Source organism: Zootoca vivipara, chromosome 2, assembly GCF_965207765.1.
Source record: "Zootoca vivipara chromosome 2, rZooViv2.hap1.1, whole genome shotgun sequence".
Taxonomy (NCBI): domain Eukaryota; kingdom Metazoa; phylum Chordata; class Lepidosauria; order Squamata; family Lacertidae; genus Zootoca; species Zootoca vivipara.
This window is the reverse complement of record NC_142584.1, coordinates 34,026,494-34,051,417: the sequence shown is the minus strand read 5'-3', so window position 1 is coordinate 34,051,417 and position 24,924 is coordinate 34,026,494. Positions and strand designations below refer to the sequence as shown.

The 24,924-nt window shown below is 40.7% G+C and overlaps 1 protein-coding gene across 17 annotated transcripts in view; it reads left to right on the top strand.

Moving 5' to 3' along the window:
* The window catches only part of TNRC6C (trinucleotide repeat containing adaptor 6C), a 416,076-nt gene that overhangs the window by 378,344 nt on the left and 12,808 nt on the right, over positions 1-24,924 (top strand). For 8 of the 17 annotated variants that reach the window (XM_088661602.1, XM_035104572.3, XM_088661610.1 and 5 more), the window contains 14 exons: positions 501-710; positions 1,362-1,531; positions 2,762-2,842; positions 3,281-3,338; positions 3,608-3,753; positions 8,212-8,361; positions 11,013-11,159; positions 12,075-12,194; positions 13,861-13,944; positions 14,232-14,499; positions 15,327-15,494; positions 16,828-17,019; positions 17,461-17,604; positions 24,154-24,270. In XM_088661602.1, coding sequence (XP_088517728.1) covers positions 501-710; positions 1,362-1,531; positions 2,762-2,842; positions 3,281-3,338; positions 3,608-3,753; positions 8,212-8,361; positions 11,013-11,159; positions 12,075-12,194; positions 13,861-13,944; positions 14,232-14,499; positions 15,327-15,494; positions 16,828-17,019; positions 17,461-17,604; positions 24,154-24,270 — 2,055 coding nt within the window. The remainder of the gene's footprint in view (positions 1-500; positions 711-1,361; positions 1,532-2,761; positions 2,843-3,280; positions 3,339-3,607; positions 3,754-8,211; positions 8,362-11,012; positions 11,160-12,074; positions 12,195-13,860; positions 13,945-14,231; positions 14,500-15,326; positions 15,495-16,827; positions 17,020-17,460; positions 17,605-24,153; positions 24,271-24,924) is intronic. The other 9 variants (XM_088661603.1, XM_035104574.3, XM_088661604.1 and 6 more) reach the window with 7 other exon arrangements.

Genomic DNA, 24,924 nt, shown 5'->3' with positions numbered 1-24,924 from the left:
CAAGACATGCATTACTCCAGGTGTAGCCAATATAGTACCTACCGGATATTGTTTGAGTCCATCTCCCATCAGCACCTGGCAGTTTATCCAATAACATCTGGAGGGCACTATGGTGTCTACATCTTCATTTATCTGATCTGATGTGTCTTATTATCATAATCAATTGGCATTTTGTAGGGGGTGGGGAATGTTTGTGACTCGGTCATCCAAAAGAATCCACAGGTGCTGTTTCTTATTATGATGCAGGCACAACTTTCTTCACAATTTCAGCAAGTTATTCTTACTGTGCACAGGTATATTCTTTCTTGAAGAGGAAATGAAATGGGTCTGTCTTAATTAAATCCTGTCTCCCCCAATTGCTTCATGTTTAAAAGTTGTCCATAGCTAGTTGTATGTATAAGTATGGAAGTATGTAACGCTTTCTGGAAATGTAGTCTGAAAAGTTGATTTTATGTTTCTTTGTTTCCTCTAACCATGCCCCCCCCCCCTTCTGATTTCAGCAGGCTGGGGAGAGATGCCTGCTATCCATGCAAAGCCTGAAGCTTCATGGGGAGAGCCTTCCTCCCCTTCTGCTGCAGTTGATAATGGCACTTCAGCATGGGGAAAGCCTCCCAGCAGTGGTACAGGGTGGGGAGATAACTCTGCTGAGTCAGCAGGGTCATATGGAAGAGCAAGTGCACCAGCTGCTGCCCCAGTACTGTGCAAACCAGGCAAGTGTGTGTGTTGACTTGTCTTGGCTGAGTTGGCAAGAAGAATTATAGCTCTGTTTTCATATATATTTCTCTCTCTTTTTAGCTTAAACATGTATTCTGCTTGATCACTTGTACAACCAACAACGGCCAACATGTATAACCTATGATCTTTTTATTAATTCATACATAAGCTCTCCAAATAGATGTAGAAGTAAAATACAGAACAATCTCGGGAAAAAAATCCAAATACAGTATATTGACTCGCACTTAATGCTTAGTGTGACCTGAGTGTCTGGGGTCCCAGAGAGGAAATAGTGGCCACATTACACCTGCTGTCAGCTTCTTGTGATTTGGCTTAGTGTATTTTCTGAACCCAGGCTCGCAGTTTTTCTCACTCTGAACAATGGCTTTTCATTCATGATTTGTCTGGAATGAGACAAATCAAAGGCCTAGGTTCAGATGAATAAGCCACTAAGCCAATTCATGATTTGGCTCACGGTCGTGCAGCAGTGCTGGAGGGAGGAGCAAAGTGGTTGCTGACTTCTCGGTGAGAGCCCACATGTTCGTGCTAAATCATGTTTGTTCTAAGTCTTGACTGTTACATGCAAACGAAGCCCATTGATTTTAAAGTATAGGAAGGTTAACTGAAATGTTCCATTCCTCCAACAGCTTCTAAATCTTCTATGCAAGAAGGCTGGGGCAGTGGTGGAGATGAAGTAAATCTCAGTACAAATCAGTGGGAAGATGAAGAAGGAGATATGTGGAATAATACTGCTTCACAAGAGAGTAATTCCTCTTGTAGCTCCTGGGGGAATGCTCCAAAGAAAGGACTTCAAAAGGTAGGACTAAGCACAACTGGGTTATAAAAATCAGTAAGATGAGATGGTTCGTGCACTTTTTTTTATACTTTATCAAACTGTTTTATGAAAGTCATTTTCAAAAAGCACTGCAATAAGATTGTTATCCTGTAGTTACCATCACTTGTCTTGTTCAAGTGGTGTTGGAAAGCTGGAATGGACTAGAGAATCAGTTGATATGCTATGGCCCTGCCTAACAGATTCCTTTGCACTCTGGTGTAGATGTCAGTCACATGTTCTTTACAGACACATACAGATCTGATTTTTTCAGTATTTCAACCTTCATGCAAAGACCACATAGTCAGAATGAGTTTGACAAATAAGGGATACAAGAGCTTTACAAGTCATATTGCATGCAAGTGTGATAAGCTATTTCTCTTCTGTCCAACAAATAAGGTAGAAAGTAGGAATCTTTCTCAGCTGATTGTATGAGATTTGTGTAAACCTGAAAGCCTCTACTTCCAGTTTTAAAGTAACCTGAGTTCCTCCTTGCATCCACACTTAAGGAATTCTAGCTGGCAAAAATTCTAGTTAGTGAACAAGCCAGGATCAGAAACCATTGTTTGATCCTGGCTTATTTGAGCTAACGAGTCTAAACCAACCAGGGAACTGGTTAATTTAAAATAAAAAACAGGCGTTCCCTACTTTCTCTACTTTTGCATAAAAGAGGAGGCTTGCTGCAACTTGTGGATGTGATGCTCAGCCATGCTTAACCATAGAATAATATATTTTGTTTATGTCCAAACTGGTCTTATATTGCTTTTCTGACAAGAAGAAACATATTTTCTCTTGTAGTGTGAACCCAAAACATGCCACAGCTCATGCATGTAGTATTATATCTGAGGTAGAAAATGTGGTGCCCTCCAGATGTTGTTGGATTACAACTTCCATCATCCCTGGCCATTGGCCGAACTGGCTGGGGTTAATGGGACTTGTAGTCCAACAACATCTGGAGGGCACCATGTTGCCTAACCCAACACTATACAATGGTTTAACATTGCACCCAAGCCATCTCACATTCATGCAATATTTATATGGAAAGACTTCGTGTGGATTTTCATTCTCTTTCCCTGAAATAAATATGACAAATAAAGAAATTTAGGCTGCAATCCTGTACACTGTTACCTAGAAGTAAGTCCTGTTGAATTAAATTGGGTGTAGGGTTTTCTTGTTTAACAGTTTTCCATTTTCCCTCTCAATTAATTTTCTCAGGGCATGAAGACATCTAGTAAGCAAGAAGAGGCCTGGATCATGAACCGTCTGATAAAACAGCTCACAGACATGGGCTTCCCAGTGAGTAACATTCAGTTTGTTTATTTATTACATTTCTATCTCATCCGTCATGTGGCTCTAGGCCAGGAATATTCATGTGCTAGTATTTCCTCTGGCTTTGGCTTCAAGTTGTTAAGCAGTGATGAGGAATCTGTAGCCCCCCAGATGCTGGTGGACCCAACTCCCATAAGTCCCAGCCAAAATCAGCATGTCAAATTATTATGTCTTAACAGAGGACGTAGTTGCTGTAAGGTGCTCTGAATCATAGCTCCTAGCAAATCCATCTCACTCCAAATTTTACATATATATTACTGACTTGATTGCAAAATTCCTCTGTTTCAACCAGTTGAATGGTTTCAAAGCTCTAGGTATGTTTCCCCTTGCACCTGTTTTACAGTTCTTGTAAAATCTACATTGTGTTTCATAGTTGTGGAAAAACCCAATTTCTCATTTTTGCAGAGAGAGCCAGCAGAAGAGGCCTTGAAGAGTAACAGTATGAATCTAGATCAGGCCATGAGTAAGTATTTTTGTAACTGAAATAGACATCTGCGGGGGTTGATCTGTTACAATGAAATCCGCATCACTTTTCCCAGCAGCGTTATGTCAAAGGATCAAGTTGGTTGTAAATTATCAAGTGCCAATCTTAGTGTTTTAAAAGACGAAATGCATTTTAAATTTCAAGTTTGAAGTGTATTAATATCAGTGGGAGTGTAGCAATAGTTGTATCAGTACAACAGTCATTTTGTCTTGATTTAGGTGTTTTCATATTGTGTTTACTTTTTGCAGGTGCTCTGCTGGAAAAGAAGGTGGAAATGGACAAGCGTGGAATGGGTGTGGCTGACTACAATGGAATGGTCACCAAACCCCTTGGCTGCCGCCCACCACCGATCTCCAAAGAGTCTTCCATGGACCGCCCCACCTTCCTTGACAAGGTAGGTGCAGCACTCTGGAAGCAGAGTGGGAAGAAACACTAAAAGTTAGATTAACCTGGAAAATGTGGGTGGGGCAGGTAAATGTACTGTTTTGCCTCATGGGTCTGCTCCATTTACTTCTTAGCTTACTAGTAAAAGAAAGCATAGTTCCTGGAGAGTGAGATGTTCTATTTCATCTGCAGGTGTAGACATTTGGCATTAGCACAATATCACCACTTGCTGTTTCCAGCTGTCCTTTTCTAGCAGAGCTGGCTAACCTATGGGCCTCCAGACCTTGTTGAGACTACAACTCATGATTCCTGACAACTGGCCATGCTGCCTATAGCTGATGGGATTTGGAGTCCAACAACATCTGGAGAGCCACAGGTTTCCCATTCTTGCCATAAGGCAGAGATCTTTTTTTATGTTCCTCTGTCTTGTACCACAGTGGTGCCGTATAAATAATAAATATTGAGCTGAGACATCCTCTTGCAGTGTGGATATGTGAAATATGAAAAATAATAATTTAGGTCTCTTGTCTTTTGCCAAGTAATCGAGAGACACCAGTAATAGATTTTAAACTTTCCCAAATACATTGAATAATTAAAAAAGGCCCAGCCACTACATGGAGCTTCTCTTATAGGTTTGTCCTTAGACACTCTAGTACAGGAGCAACCAATGGGCTGCCATCCAGATGTTGTTGGGCTCCAACTCGCATCAGCCCCAACCAGCATCAGAGATGATGCGAGTTGTAGAATAAAAACACCTGGAGGGCACCACATACACTAACACTGCACTGACACATCCACCACATCCAAAATCCCATCTCTGGCCATGGCAATTTGTAATGCTCCAGAGAATAAAAATCCAGGAAGAACACTTTTTTGGAGTCTGTAATTGAGACATCAAGATAAAGTAATCATCATATGCATCCCCAACTTTATTTCTAAAATTATTAATTGCTCAGCAAGTGCCTTTATTTGTTTATGAAAAGACTAGCTTTTCTACAGTTTACAGTTTTAGGTAAAGTATCACACTTCTCTGTGTTTTTAAGAGTTGTAAACACAGCAAATGAATACCATGTGTTCCATCCAGACTTGCCCCGCTGGTGAACTGAAGGGCTCCTTTGAGTCTTAAAATGCTCAGAATTCCTTTTCCATTAGTGTAGGACACTTTCAGGAAGTTTTTCTTGTTAACCAGGGGCATAACTTGAAAAAATAATTATTATGTGGCATTAGCACATAAAGGTGCAGCGGTGGATTGCACTTAAATACAGTACAGTACTTGAAAGTTCTGTTGTGGATCAGACTATGGAGTATGGATCACAACAAAACATTTCATTCTCTTTTCTTTTTCTTTGGCCTTTTAAGTGTTAAGGCCACTTTCCCCTTCTCAGGAATGCTTTTCTTTCTCCTTCCAGCTATGTCCTAGCTTTCTTCAGGCCAAACTTCAGACCAAATGACTTTTTAAGCATTCCACAGTATTTTGTATGTTACTAGGAATCTTGGTTTTGAGAGCAAACCAATCCTGAGTAGAAAGAATATATAGGACACTGAAAAGTATTCCTCCTTAAGAGGCAAGAAAGGATAGCAAACAGCTCATGACCTGAACAGAAGAAATCCTTGAACCTGTTACTGTCATGTAAGCTGCAGTTTGTGGAGCATGACGGATATTCTTGCAGAATGTGAAACATGTTGAGCTGAAAGACCTTGGGGATATGATTAGAAAATGTTTGTGTCCTCCCTCAGGACCTTCCAGCACTAAACTAAGTATCACATTGGTTGATGATAAAGAAGCTTTTCATGGGCCTCTACAAGGAGTTTGCTGAAAAACTTGTATTAGCAGTTTATTTAGGACTCCACAGATCTTTCATGTTTGATTGGCATGGTACAATATTTCACCCTTTTTAGGAACATGGGCTATTCCCTGACAGTTAATAATCTTCTGAGTGAGTGGGTGGGAAGATGATGCAAATTAGCTGTAAAATTACTGCTTTTAGCAAGTTAACAAAAGAGCATGCATACACTCGTGAAGCTATAATTATTTGCAAAGTACACAGCAAAATTGAGATTTTTTTCCACATGACTTCAGGCTTTTACTTGTAGAATATTTGCCTGTGCAAGGGGATATTTAAGCATCAGAGAATAATCTGGCTCCACAAGGGGCAGAACCTTTGCTCAGCACCCTGCTGCAGTCTGTGATACTAAACCAGTGGGGGCGGGAAAGACATGCTTTTGTTTACTATCATTCTTCCAGTCAGGCACAGCATAGCAGTAGAAGCCCTTGTTCTCACTTCTATATTAATTGCTCCAAAGCACATACATTGCACATTCATAAATGTAGTTCAGATGTAATGCCAAAGAATAGCTTAGTTTAGCATTGAGGTGAACAACCCTTTATAAGTGAAGAGCTGCATTTATTGGGAGAAAAAGTGGCTGAAGACCATGCGAGGGCAATGGGCAGGGCCAAAGTCCAAAGTGTTGAGACACACCACTGTCTTCCTCCCCTTCACCCCAACAAAAATCCATTCATTCTCTATTCACACATGAAAATCCCCAGCAATCTATTCACACACGTACAGAAGCATGCACCATACTCAGACATTTACTTTCTCTTCCACTGTTCTCTCTCACACACATTAAATTTGCAGTCCCTTTCCCCCACACTACCTTCTTTTATTGTGGCTCCTGCTGTTCAGTTTCAAAAGTAAGTCTACACACACACACACACACACACACACACACACACACACACACACAGCCCTCTTACTGTTGCCTCTTTCCCCTCACCGAGGACTCACTTTGTCCTTCTTGTCCAGGCATAGGCAAACTCGGCCCTTCAGATATTTTGGGACTACAACTCCCATCATCCCTGATCACTGGTCCTGTTAGCTAGGGATGATGGGAGTTGTAGTCCCAAAACATCTGGAGGGCCGAGTCTGCCTATGCCTGTTCTTGTCACTTACTTTCATTCCTTTCTCATTGATCTTCAGTGCCTCCCAACATATCCTGCTCCTTCCCTTCCTAATCGTTCTCCATGTCTACCTGTCTTGAGGAGAATGAGATTGAGACAGGCAGGAACACATGTGAGCTGAGGGTCTCGAACACAAATCCCACTAGATTTAAGAGCCTCTTATTTAAAGAAACTCGTAACTGCTACACTCTGTACTTGGGCCTCTGAGCCAACTTTAAGTTGTGATTTCCAGTAATAGTTTGGAGAATATGCACAAACTAGCTTGACAACACTGAGGTGATGGCTTACCTGGTTCAAAACTTAATTGACTCTGAGCATGCAAGGGAGGGAGGAGATAATCTTATTTTTTGAGGGATTAGAAGGGTTACGTATGAACCCACCAATTTGTGGGATGCTCTTGCTCCCAATTCTTAGAAGAAATTTTAACTGGAAATTGGTTGGGGCGGGGTTACAATTTGGTTTTTGTTTATGCTATGACAAAGCTGAAGAATTAGACACAAAATTCAGCCCACTTATTCAAGTCCTACTCATGCCAGTGAAACTTATATGCATATAAACTGGAATATGCTTGGGGCTGCAGTTGACAATACAGAATTCTTTGAAGATTCTGATTAGCTCTAAAACATGGCATTTAGAGTAGGACACTGTCAACATAGCAGCCCACTTGTCGTCTTCCTCATCCCTCAAATTGGTAACTGATTTTAAAAATAAATTGTTATACACCTGCATTAAATAGCAGATGTTTGTTTACATACTGATTACTATGCTAATGTTTAAAAATAGTTTAATGTCTGTCATGTACCTAACTGTAGATGACACAGAAGATTAATGGAACAAGTTTTCTCAACAGCTGATTTGCAATTTAGAGCACTACCTAAAATAGGAATTGTTGATTATGTATATTACCAAAGAATCAGTGAAGAAAGCTTTCTGAAACTCCTGTAATTTTTAACTTTCTTCATAAGTCTGTTTCCACTTTGGCCTATGGCAGTGTTCTAAAAATGCAATCAGGCTTTTCAGGGTTTTCAGAAGAATTGAATGTCCTTTTGTCCTCCAACCCCTCTCCTTTTGTTTTATTTTGTAATTGAGAGAAAAGAGAGGAAATAAAGTGGGCATGGAAGTAATGATCAGACAAAAGTCTGTCTTGTGCGGGTGTTCTTGCCATTCCTCTTGAGGCAAGTGATCGGTTGCCCTGTAACATTCCTATTTTTAAAATGTTACAACAAGCATCCTTTTTTGTGCCTGCCATTTTTCATACTACAGAATACTGTTCAGTTATTTACAAAATGCAAAGTGAAAACTAAAGACAAACAGTATCTAAATTCTGTTTCTCTTTTTCTTCTCCCTTCCACCCCATACTTTTCATTATATATTCCTCATGCCTTTTTAAACAATATTTTGAACTTTTATTCATCCATGTTCCACTTCTATTTCCATGGGAAACTGTTCTGTGCACTGTCTGTACCTGGACACTGCACACAGCTCACCCTTTCTTTTTTCAATCAGGATGGCGGCCTAGTGGAAGAGCCCACTACTTCACCATTTTTGCCTTCACCAAGCCTGAAGCTCCCCCTTTCAAACAGTGCACTCCCTAATCAGACCCTGGGTGGGATTGCCTCAGGGCTGGGCATGCAAAACTTGAATTCTTCTAGACAGGTAAGGTATCTTTTGACTGAAAGTGATTTGAATGTCGGCACGCTTGCTCTTGCTAGTCAGCAAGATATTTGTTTGGCTTTGCTTTTCATTTTAAGGCTCCTTTTTCTCAAATGTAAAGAAGTGAATGAAAAGTCAAAAATCAACTTGTCATTGAAGCGTATTTCAAATGACAGTTGTTACTGCACGTCCAGATTCCTAAAGGTCCTTAGCTATAGAACTGCAATCCTTGCCCTTGCTTTCCTGCAGTTCCTCCAGTCTTTGTTGTTGGTTCCTTTTCTCCTCTGCTGCATCCCGCAGCGTCCCTGCACACTGGCACTCCTTCCCACCCTCACACAGACCATATTTCTTGCCGCTCGTAGCTCTTGCTGCTCTTCCTTACTTCCTCTTTGCCTTCTCAGCTCATACACGTTGAAAGGTTTCCCTATATTAGGCCCTTTATATCACTCTTCTCCTCTGCCCCCAAGCTTTCTTGGTTGCAGTATGTGCTTGTTAGGTGGAACAAGACCAGTATTCATTTTAACTGTCCAATCCACACATTTGGTGCTGCTTCCAAGTCTAGATGATAGAGCACTAGAGAAACCAAATATCTGCCCTTTTGCCATTGCTTACACTATAATGTCAATGCTGTGCACTAAAACCTATGGACCAAATTATTTATACAGTGGTACCTTTGGTTACGAACTTAATTCATTCTGGAGGTCCGTTCTGAAGCTGAAACCGTTCTTATCCTAAGGCGCGCTTTCGCTAATGGGGGCCTCCGGCGCGCGATTTCCGTTCGCATCCTGGAGCAAAGTGCGCAACCAGGATCAGCTACTTTGGAGTTTATAACCTGAAGCATCCGTAACCAGAAGTGTTCATAACCAGAGGTACCACTGTATTTGAGCTGGCTAGGTATTGTTAAATGCCAGCATCCTGTTCCTGCAGTGGCCAAGCCCACAAGCAAAACAGAAGTTCCTTAGCACTTTCCTACTTGTGTTCCCCTGTAACTGGTATTCAGAGGCAGATTGGAGATTGGAGATAATGTACAGTATAGCTATTGATACCATAGTCTTATGCTCCGTGAATTTGTCTATTCACCCTCTAAGCTATCCAGTGTGGCATCGATCACTGTGTAAAGAAGTTGTCTGTCTTGAATGCCCTACCATTCAGCATCAATGGATTATCCTGGGTTCTAATACTGTGAAACTATCCAGTTTCTCCACACCATACATAATTTGTTTCACGTGCCCCAATTGCTTTTTGCATGAGCTAAAAAGCCCCAAAAATTGTAACTACATGGATAATCAGAGAACTACATGATGCAAGTGTTTTTTGTTTTTAAAGTGAAGGCAATAAAAGGATAAGCTGGAATGTTGACCAAAACTTATTAGAATACAGTAATAGTAATTAATTTTTCTTTGGCCACATTTGGACATCACACTTAACTATAGGCGCCCCTGACCATCAGGTCCAGTCGTGTCCGACTCTGGGGTTGCGGCGCTCATCTCGCTCTATAGGCCGAGGGAGCCGGCGTTTGTCCGCAGACAGCTTCCGGGTCATGTGGCCAGCATGACAAAGCTGCTTCTGGCGAACCAGAGCAGTGCACGGAAACGCCGTTTACCTTCCCACCTGAGCGGTTCCTATTTATCTACTTGCACTTTGATGTGCTTTTGAACTGCTAGGTGGGCAGGAGCTGGGACCAAGCAACGGGAGCTTCTCCCGACCTTCTGATCAGCAAGCCCTAGACTCTGTGGTTTAACCCACAGCACCACCTGGGTCCTATAACTATACACTTAACTATAGTTTAGCATAATATAAAGAAGCTGCCTCCCTTCTGCTCAGGCATGACCATTAGGAAGAACAAACAATGCCCAAATGCATTCCAGTACCCAAATCTATATTTTTATGAGATACATTCCACATGTGCAACGTATTTTTTATTTTTATTTACTGAAACTAGAGGGGAAAGCTTTACACTACATGTCCAGGAAAAAAGTAATTTCCTAGCTAAAGTTAATTCACATACAGTACATGTAGATTATGACTGACTCATTTTGAAAGTGAAATTTAAGCCTGCTTTACACATGCAACTACCTTTAAGGTTGGCTATTTGTATCTGCATCCAGTTGCTTGCATTGCATTTGATAAGCACTTTCTATAGCAGATCCCCATGCTGTTGCAGCACTTTCAGTGGTATCATTGCTAGCCGCCTTCTAGGGGCATTTGCCATGGTTTGAGTGAATGAGGTGCAGTTTTGTATGCCCCATCAACTTTCCAAAGGAAGCTGCTTCCACAAAGTGAACACGGTTGGCTGCGTGAGTAATTTAGATGAATTGATGTATTTGTACCAAACTCCTACTGATGGTACATGCCAACTGATGTTTCAGTTTGCTATACTTTAAACCAGTGATGGCCAAACTTGGCCCTCCAGCTGTTTTGGGACTACAACTCCCATCACCCCTAGCTAACAGGACTAGTGGTCAGGGATGATGGGAACTGTAGTCCCAAAACAGCTGGAGGGCCAAGTTTGGCCATCACTGTTTTAAACCTTTCACCTGCTGCTAATCTGCATGAGAGCTCCTTTGCTTGCTAATGTCTTGAGCTAGTCTACAGTGACAGTCACAAGCTATAAAATTGTGAAACTTAAATCTTCTAACCTTGTCATCCCACAGATACCGAGTGGCAATCTGGGTATGTTTGGCAATAGCGGAGCAGCACAAGCCAGGACCATGCAACAGCCGCAGCAACCGCCAGTGCAACCTCTTAACTCATCCCAGCCTAGTCTTCGTGCTCAAGTGCCTCAGTTTCTCTCCCCTCAGGTTAGATTGAGCTCTGCAGCATTAGTGATAGCCAGGGATGCAAACCCAGGTGTCATTAACCACTGGCAGTTGGAAAACAAGGGCCTAGTGGTTAGCACTTGGGTTGCCGGTGAGGTCAGGAGGCAGGTTTCTCCTCCCTGGCTTCTCCGTTTTGCAAAAAATGGTTGTATCCCTGGCGATGGCCATTTCTGTGCCATAACTAATGCATATTGAGTGGAACACTTAAATGGAAGAAAAAATAATATATTTTTAAAGTTACCTGCACCTAGAGATGGCTTATAGTGCCAGTCGGAATAATGCAGACATAAAATATTGACACAACCACACTTACACAATATATTTCTATGAAAGGCACCATGTGTAGAGAAATGCCACAGAGTTTTTAAGTTGCCATGCCAGTTTATTTGAATTACAAAAAATAGCATGTTGTGGGAAAGTTATTAGTGACTCAGGTTGTACCCTACTAAATCATTGCATGTGTGGAATGACTTTTGTGAACAGGGTGGAACTTCCTCCCCCTTTCCTGCCCCTGCACACATCCCAAATCTGCCCTGGGGGGTTCCCTCAACCCTCTGGAGCAGTTCTGGGAGAGAAGAGGGAGAGGAATTTGTGTGGCATTGCAGAGGTTGTTAGACACATACAATGAGTTGGTTGGATACAACTCTCAAGTATTTATATTTTATGTGTCAGATTTAGAAAGGATGAGCAGTTCTGGAATGAAGGTTTATTTTGCTGTGATATGTTATGTTTGCTTTCAACTTCTACACATAGCTTTCTATTAAACAAAAATCACAGCAAGTAACCTAAAAACCGCTTTCTTTGGAATTGTCTTGTTTAAACTCTGCAAGGAGTTCAGACTTGTAACTAACACAGCTGTAGTAATGAATATTCACTTCTCGCATTCTTTTTCTCCAGGTTCAAGCACAGCTTTTGCAGTTTGCAGCAAAAAACATTGGTCTCAATCCTGCACTATTAACCTCGCCAATTAATCCTCAGCATATGACGATGTTGAACCAGCTCTATCAGCTGCAGCTGGTGAGTTAAAAGCCTCAGTGAGAAAGCTATAAATCCGGAAAGAAAATCTTGCATTTAGAGCCACATGAATGGGCATGTTCACTTCAGAAATGATGATTAGACTTGGTTCTGAAAATGAATTTATATACCTACTTGAATCTTAAAAGTTGCTTGATACTTCCAGTATGATAAGGACTAAATTCTTTGCTCATAACCATTTGATTGTTCTAATCTTAACTTTTGAAACACATGTATAGGATTGTAACCTCAAAAACAACCTCTGGTACCACTAGTATTACTCAGAATGCTACAATATTTCTGATAGATTCCTGTGTTGTTGTTTTTGTATTGTATGCTAATCTAATTAAATTGATGTTCTGCAATAGTTATTCACCAGTAGATGCAACGGAGCACTATTTCCCTTCATTTGTGCAATCAGTCATACCCTTAATATGCATGTATTTTATTGCAAACCTTTCAAAGTTATTGCAAACCAAATCTTTCTAGGACCCAATCTTCCAGATATTAAGATACCAGTGTAGAATTTAATGTACCCAATGGCAACAACTGATCTTAGGTTTTGAGAAAACTGCCCCATGTTATAAATATAGAACTTGTTTTGTATTTCAGTTTTGTGAGCATATAGGAGTAGGGCTCTGTACAGACATAACAACAGTGGTATAAATACCTTAACTAAGCTTAAGCACTAGCCAGAGAACCAGGTGTGAATGTATGGTTTGAACCATAGTATAGAGGGTTTCAGGCAGGCAACAGATGTATTCCACTGGTATTATCTCAATGTATGTGTGCTCCAAGGCTTAGTTTGACAAGCTGAAGGTTCTCTAATCCTTTGGGGCAAGTAGACACATTTGGAATTTTGAGAAAGTGCTAGGGATGTCAATCACAAAATGGCTGCCAGGCGGTCAGGCGGTAACACAAAATGGCTGCTGTGGAGATGTAGCATAATACCAAATAACTGCTGGGGGTGAGGGCATGACATAATTGCTGCCACATTTAAAAAAGCAGAAAAAGAGACAGCAACACAGAATGGTGTTGCTCTCCCAGTAGCCACCCCATCAAAAAGGGGGAAAGTACATACATCAGCCACCCCTACACTTGCTCACAGAGAGCAACTTAGCACCCAGTGAGACGTGGGCATGTTTAAGGGGGCATGCTCAGTGTAGGAGGGGTGGAGTCGTGCAGACAGAATTGAACAAGAAAGGCAAAAAGTTTGAGAGGATTTTTAAGGGGTGTTTATTAAGACATTTAACAAGCACCTTGTTGGCAACCTCTGCACCACAGTGTTCCCATTAACTTGAGTTCTTAACCAGGATTAAGAGAGCAGAATTAGCACGAACCCTGATTAAATGTTTTGCCTACCCTGGGCCCTTGTGATTAGTTCTCTCACATGCTACCAACACACTATTTGCACCTCCATGTTTACATTTTCTTGAACAATCATTCGTTGATGATGCCTTTTCCTCATCACATTTTAAATAGCTTTAATTGACCATGTATTGTTTGCACTCTTGGTCTGAGCTGACTTCTGTCTCTGGGTTTGTTGCTCCCTGCAAGGAGGTCTTTGGGAGCATGCATTTGTTTCATACGCTATTTAATGCAGTTGCAGTGAGAGCAATGGGCTTCTTCACACTGTGACCTTAGACTTCATTTTTTTCTCAACTTGCAGGCGTACCAACGTTTACAAATCCAGCAGCAGATGTTACAGGCTCAGCGTAATGTTTCCGGACCCATCAGACAACAGGAGCAGCAAGTAGGTGTAACTTGTTGACCCAGTTCCAAATGTAAAGCCTCTAAAGAATCTAGCATGTTACATGAAAAAGCTTATTCGTGAAGGAAATCTACTGTGCTGCACACTTTTATGCAGACATAAATCATGAGCAGGGCTGACAGACTTCAGCTTCTCTTACCATGTCTGGGATGAATCTAATTATTAATCTATTGAATTCATTGTCTGCTGAGTGGTTCTAGATAAAGTGCCACAAACCTTTGTTCCATCTAGCATTTGCTTACTTTGTTCTATTTTTTCCTTGCTGCCAGGTTGCACGTACAATCAATAACATGCAGCAGCAGATCCAGCAGCACCAGCGCCAGCTGGCCCAGGCCCTGCTTATGAAGCAGCAGCCACCCCCTCCGCATCTATCTTTGCACCCCCCTGCAGGCAAATCAGCCATGGATAACTTTTCACCCCATCCCCAGGCTCCTGGCTTATCTGACCTGCAGACCAAAGAGCAACAGTCTTCACCGAACACCTTTGCTCCTTACCCCCTTGGTACGTGCAGTTATTTAAGGACCAGTTCAGAAGGATGTAAGTTACATAATTACGTATACATACAGTGATTTAACTTGCTTCTGTCTAGAATCTTTTCTCGAGCATACCTCTGCTTCTTAACTAATTTGGCAACTGTGTCCAAATTACTTATTATCTTTATTAATATGGTACCCAACAACGAAGTTCTCTGGTCGCTAATAATAATAATAATAATAATAATCCCATTAAAATTGAACCTTATCGGAAAGCGATATATAATTGGTTTGGAAGAAATTTTAATTGGACTGTATTGATGGTTTTCTATTGTAGAATCGTGTTTGTCGTTTGTTTATTTGTGTTTTTTGTATTTATATCTCTTTTGTTTGTAGGTTTGTATTGGTTTGTCTGTTGATTTGTTGATTTTAAAAATGAGAAATAAAGTTTATTTTATTCAAAAAAATTTAAAAAAATAAAAATAGAATAGAATTGAACCTTATCAACACCAAAAAATGGCACAGTGTTAAAAACTTCAGAAGCAGAGAATAAAATCAGTATAACAAATCTCAGACAGCACTTATACTCCTTATCTCTTGTATAATATTAGAATCCAGGATCTCTGAATGGTAGAAGGTTTAGTACTGACAGAACAAAATAACAAGTCTTAAATTAATTTACGGAAAATGAAGTGGTAGGTACCAGTTTAGGTGGTTGTGAAATACTGTCCCTCCCAATTTACTTCTTGGTTACTTGCTGCTTTAAGCCATGTTTGCAATACTTGTAGGCATAAAAAGATTAGCTTGTGACTTCAGTTTAAAGTAAAGTGTGATTAAATGCTAAGAATTGGGGATTAAGGGTTTCTTAATAGCCTGCCTACTTCCTCTTAGCTGGACTGAACCCAAACATGAATGTAAACAGCATGGACATTCCTGGTGGTTTGTCAGTGAAGGACACTTCTCAGTCCCAATCTCGCCTTCCTCAGTGGACACATCCCAACTCAATGGATAATCTCTCCAGTGCTGCTTCTCCACTTGACCAGAATCCTAGCAAGCACGGTATGTGTCATCATTCTAAATACATCAAGTCCAATTGCAAGATTCCACGTTTTGCAGGTATTCCCCCCCCCCCCCCCGGTTAGCAATGGGCATTGCAAAGTACTTAACAGAATATTATACTAAGTTACTTTGAAGTTATTTTATGGCTTATATCAAAAACAAAGATGGATAAATACTTTCTTTTTTTCGGGGGGGGGGGAGTCTGGGAGGTTTATAAAGATATTTTATACCAGTGTTACTAGCCCTGAATACTACATTCCTACCACACCCCTACACACATATTACTGCTCATGATTTAATTGCTCATATTTAAAACTTGGTCATAATAAATGTTAATGGCCTAAAAAACAAGAAGGGAAAACAGAACATCAAGCACCTCAACTTTTGAGTGGCTTAGGCTAGTCTTATATCCATTTACTAGGAAGTATGCCCCACTGAACTCAACCTATTTTAATCTCCAAACAGGTAAGCATAGAATGTGCAGTTAGAAAATTAAATTACAGATGTGTTATATTTTTCTCATGAATCCTTAAATCTTATATTTTCTGAGATGTTAAGAGAAGTTGGCAGGGGCGGAGGTTCACTTAGGTGAGCAGTTTCCAAAAAAACACACCCCAAAGAGAGTGCAAAATACCTACCAACTGTGTTTGGCATTCATCACATTAATGTAAATCGAATGCAGACTACATCAACTGTATGCAGAGCAGAAGTAAAAATTCAGTATTGCCCTTAGAGTCACTATACATTTTAGACCAATACTTAGAGAAACCTATTGTCGCTCCCTGCTCTTGTTTCAAACTCCCATTTTCTAAACTCACAACTAATACTGTGCTCTTTAAAAACATTTACATTTTGTGAGTATATTGATATGATTTTTAAGGATCTCAATCTACTGATTGTGTCCATATAGCAAAGTTCTTTTGCTGACACTCAGCAAAATACCATGTTGTATCGCGTACATTTTTCATTAGAGTCCTTTTGTTTTAACTTTACTTGACAATTTTATTAGTAGCAAATCAGTCTCATGCAGGTTTGCTCTGAAACAGGTCCCACTGTGTGTTCAGTGAGATTTACACCTAGTAGCAGCTTTAATCTCACGAATATTTGATAGATAACTTCTGAACTGTGTTAGCTACCTTTCTGCCCCAGTTTAACCTGCTATCTTTCACTTATCTGGCCAGTGTTACAGATGTGTTGTGTGAATGATACTTTGCTTTGCTAATTTCTGTTGAAACAAAGAAAGAAAAATTATAGTGACTACTAACAAGAGACGGAGCCAAATGTTAACCATGCTCTTAATAATCTTGTGCTGTCTTTCCCACCTTTGTTCTAGGTGCTATCCCTGGAGGTCTGAGTATTGGTCCTCCAGGAAAGTCCTCCATTGATGACTCTTATGGCCGGTATGATCTGATTCAAAACAACGAGTCACCAGCTAGTCCTCCTGTAGCCGTTCCTCACAGCTGGTCACGTGCCAAATCTGATAGTGATAAAATCTCCAATGGCTCCAGTATCAACTGGCCACCAGGTAACAAAAAAAATATGTATTCTAGCTTTTAGAGCTGGAAGGTATCTGAAATGTAATGCAAACCCCTTTACTGAGGCAATGCTTTCAGTATTCAAATATTAGCATACTAGTTCAGCTCATTCCAGCTGCAGTCTTCCGTAAGATGAAAGTATGAGGAACATTTTGCCATGCTATTGTTGGGCACACAATTTTTTTTTATCCTGGTGTGAACCGGGATAAAACTTCCTACCTGCCTGTTACTAGCACTGAATTTGGACAACAAAATTCATCCATCCAAACCTCCCTTATAAAATGTTTTTCTTAAACTTTTTATCAAAATGTCCACTCCATCACCAGAGAGTTGTGTACCTGGTTTCATCTTCTGCGCAAAGGTACCTTTTCCCACGCTTGTGGATCTTGGAAAGAAATGTTATGTCATCTTATTCCCCCCCCCCCAAACAGAATTTCATCCTGGGGTACCATGGAAAGGATTGCAGAACATCGACCCTGAGAATGATCCTGACGTTACACCTGGAAGTGTTCCAACAGGGCCAACTATTAACACCACCATACAAGATGTTAATCGCTATCTACTCAAGAGTGGAGGTAGAGTAATATCCATATGTCCTGTTGCCTTTATTGTTTCCCTTCCTTTCTCTTCAACTTCTGTGTTTTTATAGTATACCCAAGTCTGAAAGCCATCTGTACTCAGGACCAGAATTAACATAATTTGCAATTGTATTTGTTCCCCAAACATTTATTTTTTAAGCTATTAACAGCCTTGGAATAGCAGGGGAAAGCCCTATGTAAATCATCTCTGCTGGCTGCTTTCCCACCCAAAATCACTCCTTTCCAGCTGTTCTTTCAACTTGTGGGAAAGACCGAGCCAGATAGGGGAATGACTAAGCAGCCCCTTCCTCTTTGCTTTCAGTTCACAACCTCCTCGTGCTGAATTTTATCTTATTTTTAAGACAAATAGAGAAAGATGCACATCACTAAATGTCATGTCTAGTTTTGGTCCTTACACTCATGCAACTCAAAACTGTGCCTGAATATCTATTTCATAATAGCTGTGTCTGCTTGAACACCTGCCTTGAGTTTTTATGTATTTTAACTTTGACCTGTAAGGGTATCATTTGAAGACTTCATCATCATCTTTGAAATTTTAACCCTGTACAAGTTTTAGTTTAGTGAACAAGTCTTCCATGTTCATCAGAAGTTGCTATGTCACTCTTGAGCTTCAGTAAAGATTTCCTTTTCACATCCTGTACATTACAGCTGTGAAGTCATAATCCAGTTGCAAGCACCTATCCTGTTAACAAGAAAGTGAATATCATAAATCTCATATGGGGTGTCATTTGTGATGAGAAAATGGGCTGACCCGTCACTAAACCCAGAAGCAGGCAATATATATATAAAATAGATGCCCTATATAGTGAATGTTCTTTGTCACATCTTTATCTGAGCTTCCTCAAACACCAGGCTATTGACTATACTAACTGGATTCTAAAGTAGCAGAAACAAGAGCTACATATGAAGATGCCTGGCTTATATTGACTTGCACTGCCTGGTGGAAGTCCAGTAGCAACCATATTAGCTGGGGTATAGCTGTGTTAAGTTTACATTTAACAGGCTTCCCAGTTATAGATCTGAGTTGCTTCACTCCCTATCTTCAAGGATGACTATGAATCAGTTTTGTCCTTAGAAGTTCTGTACATCTGGATGTATTTTCCAGCTATGTTCTTGGATTTGTCAGTTACACCATCTATGTACATTTTACATTGAAGTTAGACACATAAGAATAAGAGATTATGGTCGGTAATAGACATTTCCATGTATGTACAAAGCTCTCTACCTTTTGTTTCCTACATGTACTGTAATACCGTTCTTCCCAACCCAGGCTGTAAAACATAAGGCCAGTGAACTTAGTGTATCTCCCTTTCCTGCCTGGTGGCATCCCTTTGGAATTTAAGGGAATTCCAAATAGCCATTATTTGTGGTCCTTTGCCTCATATTTGTGGGAGCCTTGAAAAGGATGCATGCACCACTACATTTGCCTTGGCCCTTTTCTCCCTAGATTCCAAGGTGGAACTGGTGCCAGGTTTTTCCAGCTTATTCACCCACCCAACTGCACTGAACGACCCTTTTGCATTCTATGAGTGCAGCTAGACATGATCTATGATTAGCTCTCCAGCTCCTTTTTAATGGTTTAATGGCAACTGTGGAGTGTGCAGTGGAAATAGATTCTGAGGTGCTGGTGTGGGGTTTTTATCATTTCCTGACGGAAAGGAAGGAGGGGGGTCCTTTTCCTTCCACCATTTTCACAATTATAACTCATTTCCAAGATTCTAATTCTTCCATCATGAAGACATACAGGTACTATATGGCCGCAAATAGCAGCTTCAGTGGGTGAGTGAGGCATAGCTGCCAAGTTTTCCCTTTTCTTGCGAAAAAGCCTATTCAGCATAAGGGGAAATCCCTTTAAAAAAGGGATAACTTGGCAGCTATGGTGAGGGACAATTTTCATTAGGTGTTAGCTTCTTGCTTTTCCCCAGTACCAGCATCCTAATTGGATTCATGACAGATAAACACCAGCCCAGAAACTTCTAATTTGATTCTGAGATTTGTTCACTGCTGAGCATTACTTTGGTTGAGGGATCAAACTCCACAAGGCAGAGGGGGAAATGAGGGGGGAGAGATGGTAATGAGAGTGTAGACTTGTGGAGTGGGGAAGAGGAATCATAAGTTGTAGAGAAAAAATGGAAATTTGGATACCAAGAGATCTGTACAGGGGGAAGAAGAGTGCTATAGGAAGCATAGAAAAAAAATAGGGAAGTGATGGCGGAAACACCTATGGATAGGGAAGCAGAAAAATAGAGGATTCAAAGACAGAATAAAGTGTATGCTGTTTCCCAGTATAGAAAGAAAAGTGGTTAACAGAGAATGGGTTAAAGAAAATGCAGCATTAAAATTTTCAAGAAAAATGAGTTTCAGTTATTAACCGTATGATGTAGTACTCTTGCATTACTAAAAATATAAAAGTAGCCTTCAGTTTGACTGAATTCCAAACTATGATTTGAAGTTGTACAGCCCTGTTCTAATGCATAGGCCTACCTTAATGCAGAAGCTATTCATCCCATAGGCAAAGCTGTTTTCATACTGTACAGTAGAAATTGATGTTATAAAATATTATGGAAACCAGAAAAACTTATGGAAAATATTTATTTTGTATAATTCTGTGAACATTTATACATGTGGACTCTTCAATAATGAAGTGGCCAGGTTCATGGTTCAGATATCACATTCCAGTCCTTCACCACCCGACCCCAAAAGAGTTATTATTCCCTTTTCTGTTTTAGAACTTCCTCTAACCACAGTCTAGACAAATTAGTACTAACCTCCAAACATCATTTGACCCATAGTTTAAAGTGGATTTACAAACTGAATTGTCTCCCACCAATCTTTTGAAAGGAAAAGTGTGGGTAATAGAAGGACAGTATATTGTTCTGGATGGGGAAACCAAGGTGATGAAAAGAGCAGGATACATTTGTACTCCACAGACTGTAGACGACAAGATTTTTCTAACATTTGAAGCATTCCTAACATTAACATTTGAAGCATTCCTAAGACTCTCGGGGCTCAGCATCAGATTGCACATATAGAATCATGGAAACTTGTTTTGTTTATGTGTTGCTTCTTGGTTATTATATTGCACAATGAAAATTATCTGCATTTTTTTGGAATGCAAATTTAATTTTAGTATGGTTGACATAATTCCTGTGACTTTGCAACTAGCTGAAGCATCCTGATGCCTATTTATCAGCACATCTTCGTACACATACTTACTACCATAATTTTATCTATCTTATACATGCTGCCTGGATGTTCAGGTTCTCTGTTAGGAATACTGTACAAAAATACTCTGTACATTCAGTATTCAGTATTATTCTTTCAGCAGCTGGCATGAACACAGCTGTGAATGCATTGCCAGAGATGTCTTCTTACAGTCATTAATGATGACTGTGCCTTCTGCTAGAGGTTGCGGACAAATCTTCATCCACAGCTGTTTCTGTATTACAGCTATTTGCCCTCAGTGCAGATTGAATGTTCTGTCATGCCTTTTTGTCGTGGTCATTGACAGTTCCACTTTACCTGCATCAAATCTAGGTCACCTTTCTTAGATTCACACCTTTTCCAGTTCATTTTCTCTCATTTAATATGAGGATAGAGGGCATCATACCTGCAATATTCACACCGAAATTGATTGTCTGTGTTTGGACATAATGTTAAACCACAGTAAAATGTTATGAGAATGTGCCTCAATTCCCCTTGGGCTTGGGCTCCCCCTCTTCCCCCTGTGATGCAGGCACAAGGAGATCATTTGAAAACTAGACTGTGGTTAAACTTAACTATGGTTAGTGAGATTAGGCCAGCTTCATAAATTATGGTTCAAAGTTGGCTTATTGTCACTAACCATAGTTAAGATGCACTGGTTTAGACATGACAATTCCTCCTCATAGCCATGTTGGAAGAGAAGTGGGTAGAATGCAAGCCCACAGAAAGATTGGGCTTGTTCTCATATTGCTAAACTATGCTTTAGTTACTCTGAACCTACCCAATGTCTTAAGTGCAAGATCTCTCTTCTCAGGCTTTTACCCTCCCACTGGTATATTTTTTTACCACAGTATCTGCATTGCTGCAACTTTGACTTACTTCAGCTGTAATGCCAAACCATGCTTTTTCATTAAATGAATGAGCCTCAGGCTCACTTATTCTTTCCTTTCCTCAGATGTTTCAGTTCTTGCCCACACTTCCTGGTTCTTAGCAAACCATAGTTTGTAGAATATATGAGGGAATGAATGAATGCACAAGCATGTGAGGTTCATTCATGTGAGCTGAGCCATAGGGTTGTGTTCAGCTAAGTTTACTCATGGCAGACCCACTGAAATCAGTGAACATGACTAAGTTAGGTCTAAGTTAAATGGGTCTGCTCTGAGTAAAATTTAGGTGTATACCACTTATAGTCTTCTTACAGCCTCAATGTCTGTAAGCATTCTGCTTCCAAGACTTTTAAAGTAATTTTAGTAATACAGTATTTTCATTTCATAATTTTCCATAGATCCAACTCCCCCCCCCTTTTATGTGCTAAGGCAGGGTCACCATCATATATGGAGAACATATAAACAGGTTGATGATTTGCTGATTTCCTGGAAGCATGGGAGCCATTCAAATATATATGTGCTCATGGGAACTAAAGCACTGGTTTCATGCAACACTCACTGACTGCTCAACTGACTTCCTCATAGTCTGGGATCATGCAGTCCACATGAGTGCAGGATATGCAAAACATTATGTAGCGTCGTGCAGTTTCTTTGTGGATTTTATACTGTTGGTTTTTCACTGGAGCATTGATCCTGGAGCAGAAGTTATCACACAACTTTGTGTTACAATTGGTTTTAGTATGTTTAGTTATCTTGTTATGAAATACTTGTACAGTACAAGATAACGACCAACCTTTTTCAAGACTCAGAAAATAACATCAACTTTCCATTTTCTGAATTTATATACATTGGACATTATCTTCTTGTAGGGGTAGCAGCAAATGTAGGCCAAAAGCTCAACTAGGCTCGGAAGAGATCTGCTTCCCCTCTGCCCGCCCCGCCTCACAGACATGCATGCAGGTAGTGTGATAGGATGTTAGACAGAAAGGAGCAAGGATTTTAGACAGAAAGGAGCATCTCTGTACATCTCATGCATCCCTGTCCAGTCTGTCCTCTGCCCAATACAAGATACTTATTCTATGACCACCAGTGACTTGCAAGGCATGGAGAGAAGGGGCTGGATATATGAGGCATGCACAGATGTCCCATCACAGCGCCTGCATATTTTTCAGTGTTTGAGCAGGCAGAGAAATAAAAACCAGGGAGCCCTATTAGAGTCCTCTGAATGTGGGTGCTGCAGCCGCACAGCATATGGATCGGCCCTGTGTTATTACTAAAAATGCTGGGTGCACGAGCAAGACATACTGCAGCAAACCAGTCACTGAAGAGTGATTCTCTTATTAAAAACCATTCACATATACATCTAGTCTTCACAACAATATAGCAAGGTACCTCAAGCAGAGGATATCTTCACACAACTCAATCTACCATAGACGAGTTCAGTGTGGGATCCTTAAGCCTTTAAGATGAATGGCTGATGTTTGCTCCACCACATCTGAAAACTTGGATAGTCCCTTAATTTATTAGAATAGAGTTGTTGTCCACTTGTAAAGTAATGCTAATGTTAGATTGGATTCGATTATTTGGGCTTTCCCCCTTGAGATTATTCCTTCATGTATACGTTACCCATACCAACTAGATGCCATGTGTGTAAGTCATGTTTAGCCTTTCTGGCTATATAAATAACTTCTAAGGTAATTTGTGTGTCTCTGTCTAAGAAGCATTACAACAGAATTTATAATTCCAGGTGGCTTCTAGCAACTTGACCACCCTATTGGTAGCTGGTTTTCAACAGCCTAAATGTGGCAGTTGCACAGTGGCTGCAGAGCACTAGACCTAACACTCGGCTCCCAGGGCAGATCTATGGAGGCATTTGGTCCTGCAGCTCTGGCCTTGGCCTGTGATGTGACTTATTTTGCTGAGGCTTGTGGGAACATCCTATGCAACAAAGCTGGAGGGGGTGGGATTGACTGGCAACAGTTGCAGGGATTCTTGAAGTCAAGTGGGGCAGAGATGAGCACATCTGTCTGACCTGCCTTGCACAGAACAATGCTTTTAACTTTCTGACACATGGGTCACCACAACTGATATGGCTGCATTTTCGTAAACATTTTTCATCTACGATTCATGTATCCTGGATACGGTGGCAATGAATGTCACCACCTTGGAAATAACAATTTAAGGAGAGTTAGAATGTATCCTTCTGCATGGGCACAACTACCCTTGTCACTGTGCCACCGTTTTTTGTACTTAGTTCTGCTGCATCGGATCATGCTTCCTATAACATTTCATTCCTAGACCTCAAAAGGCAAGGCTGGATTAGCATCTTACCTTGCATGGTTTCTGTTTGCACATGACGGTGTTAGAATTGCATATGCTACAGTAGACACCATTCTGCCCATCTTTCTTAGTTGCTTCTTTGCTGGTTCTGCAGGGTCATCCCCAACATCATCTCAGAATGCCACGCTGCCTTCATCGAGTGCCTGGCCACTTAGTGCCTCCGGCTACAGTAGCTCTTTCAGCAGCATTGCATCCGCACCTAGCATTGCAGGTATGACCAATGGTCTTTCTACTTAGAGTCCCTCTTTATCCACAAAGAGAGGAGGTTCTCAAAAGGCTTCTGCTCAATGTGGTAATGATGGTCCTGTAGGTGTGCCGCATGTCTTTTGCATACTGTGCTCCTTCAGTCCAGTAACTGTCCTGAGAGTTTGGCAGTGATGAATATGTAACAGGGATGTTTGGCACGGAAAATACTTCAAAATGAGAAACATAAATTAGATAAGAGTGTCAACGCCTTGGTGCATATTGGACTAAATTCTGTTCATGAAAACAGGAAAGCTTTTGACCATCATTCAAGCTAGCTTATACTGTTTCATCAACAGAAGTTGTGGAATAAAGAGCATTGCTTATCTGATGTTGTGTTTCTCATTTCCTGGGAATAAGTTGATCAATACAACCAAAGTCTTTCACTTCTCTTTGTTCTCCCTTCCCTTCCCAACTTTGCCTACCCATCTCAGCAAATGTCTTGACAAAGCAGAAAGTGGGCAATGTGGTCACTGTCAACATATATGTGGCTGAACTTCCATTGCATTACTTCTAACACATACCCAGCAATTTTCAAGATGCTGTCAGCCGTCTTGCTTTGTTCAGCCACCCTGGGGCCAATAGGTGCAAGTGGACTCAATGGGGCAAAGGGGGGTCAGGG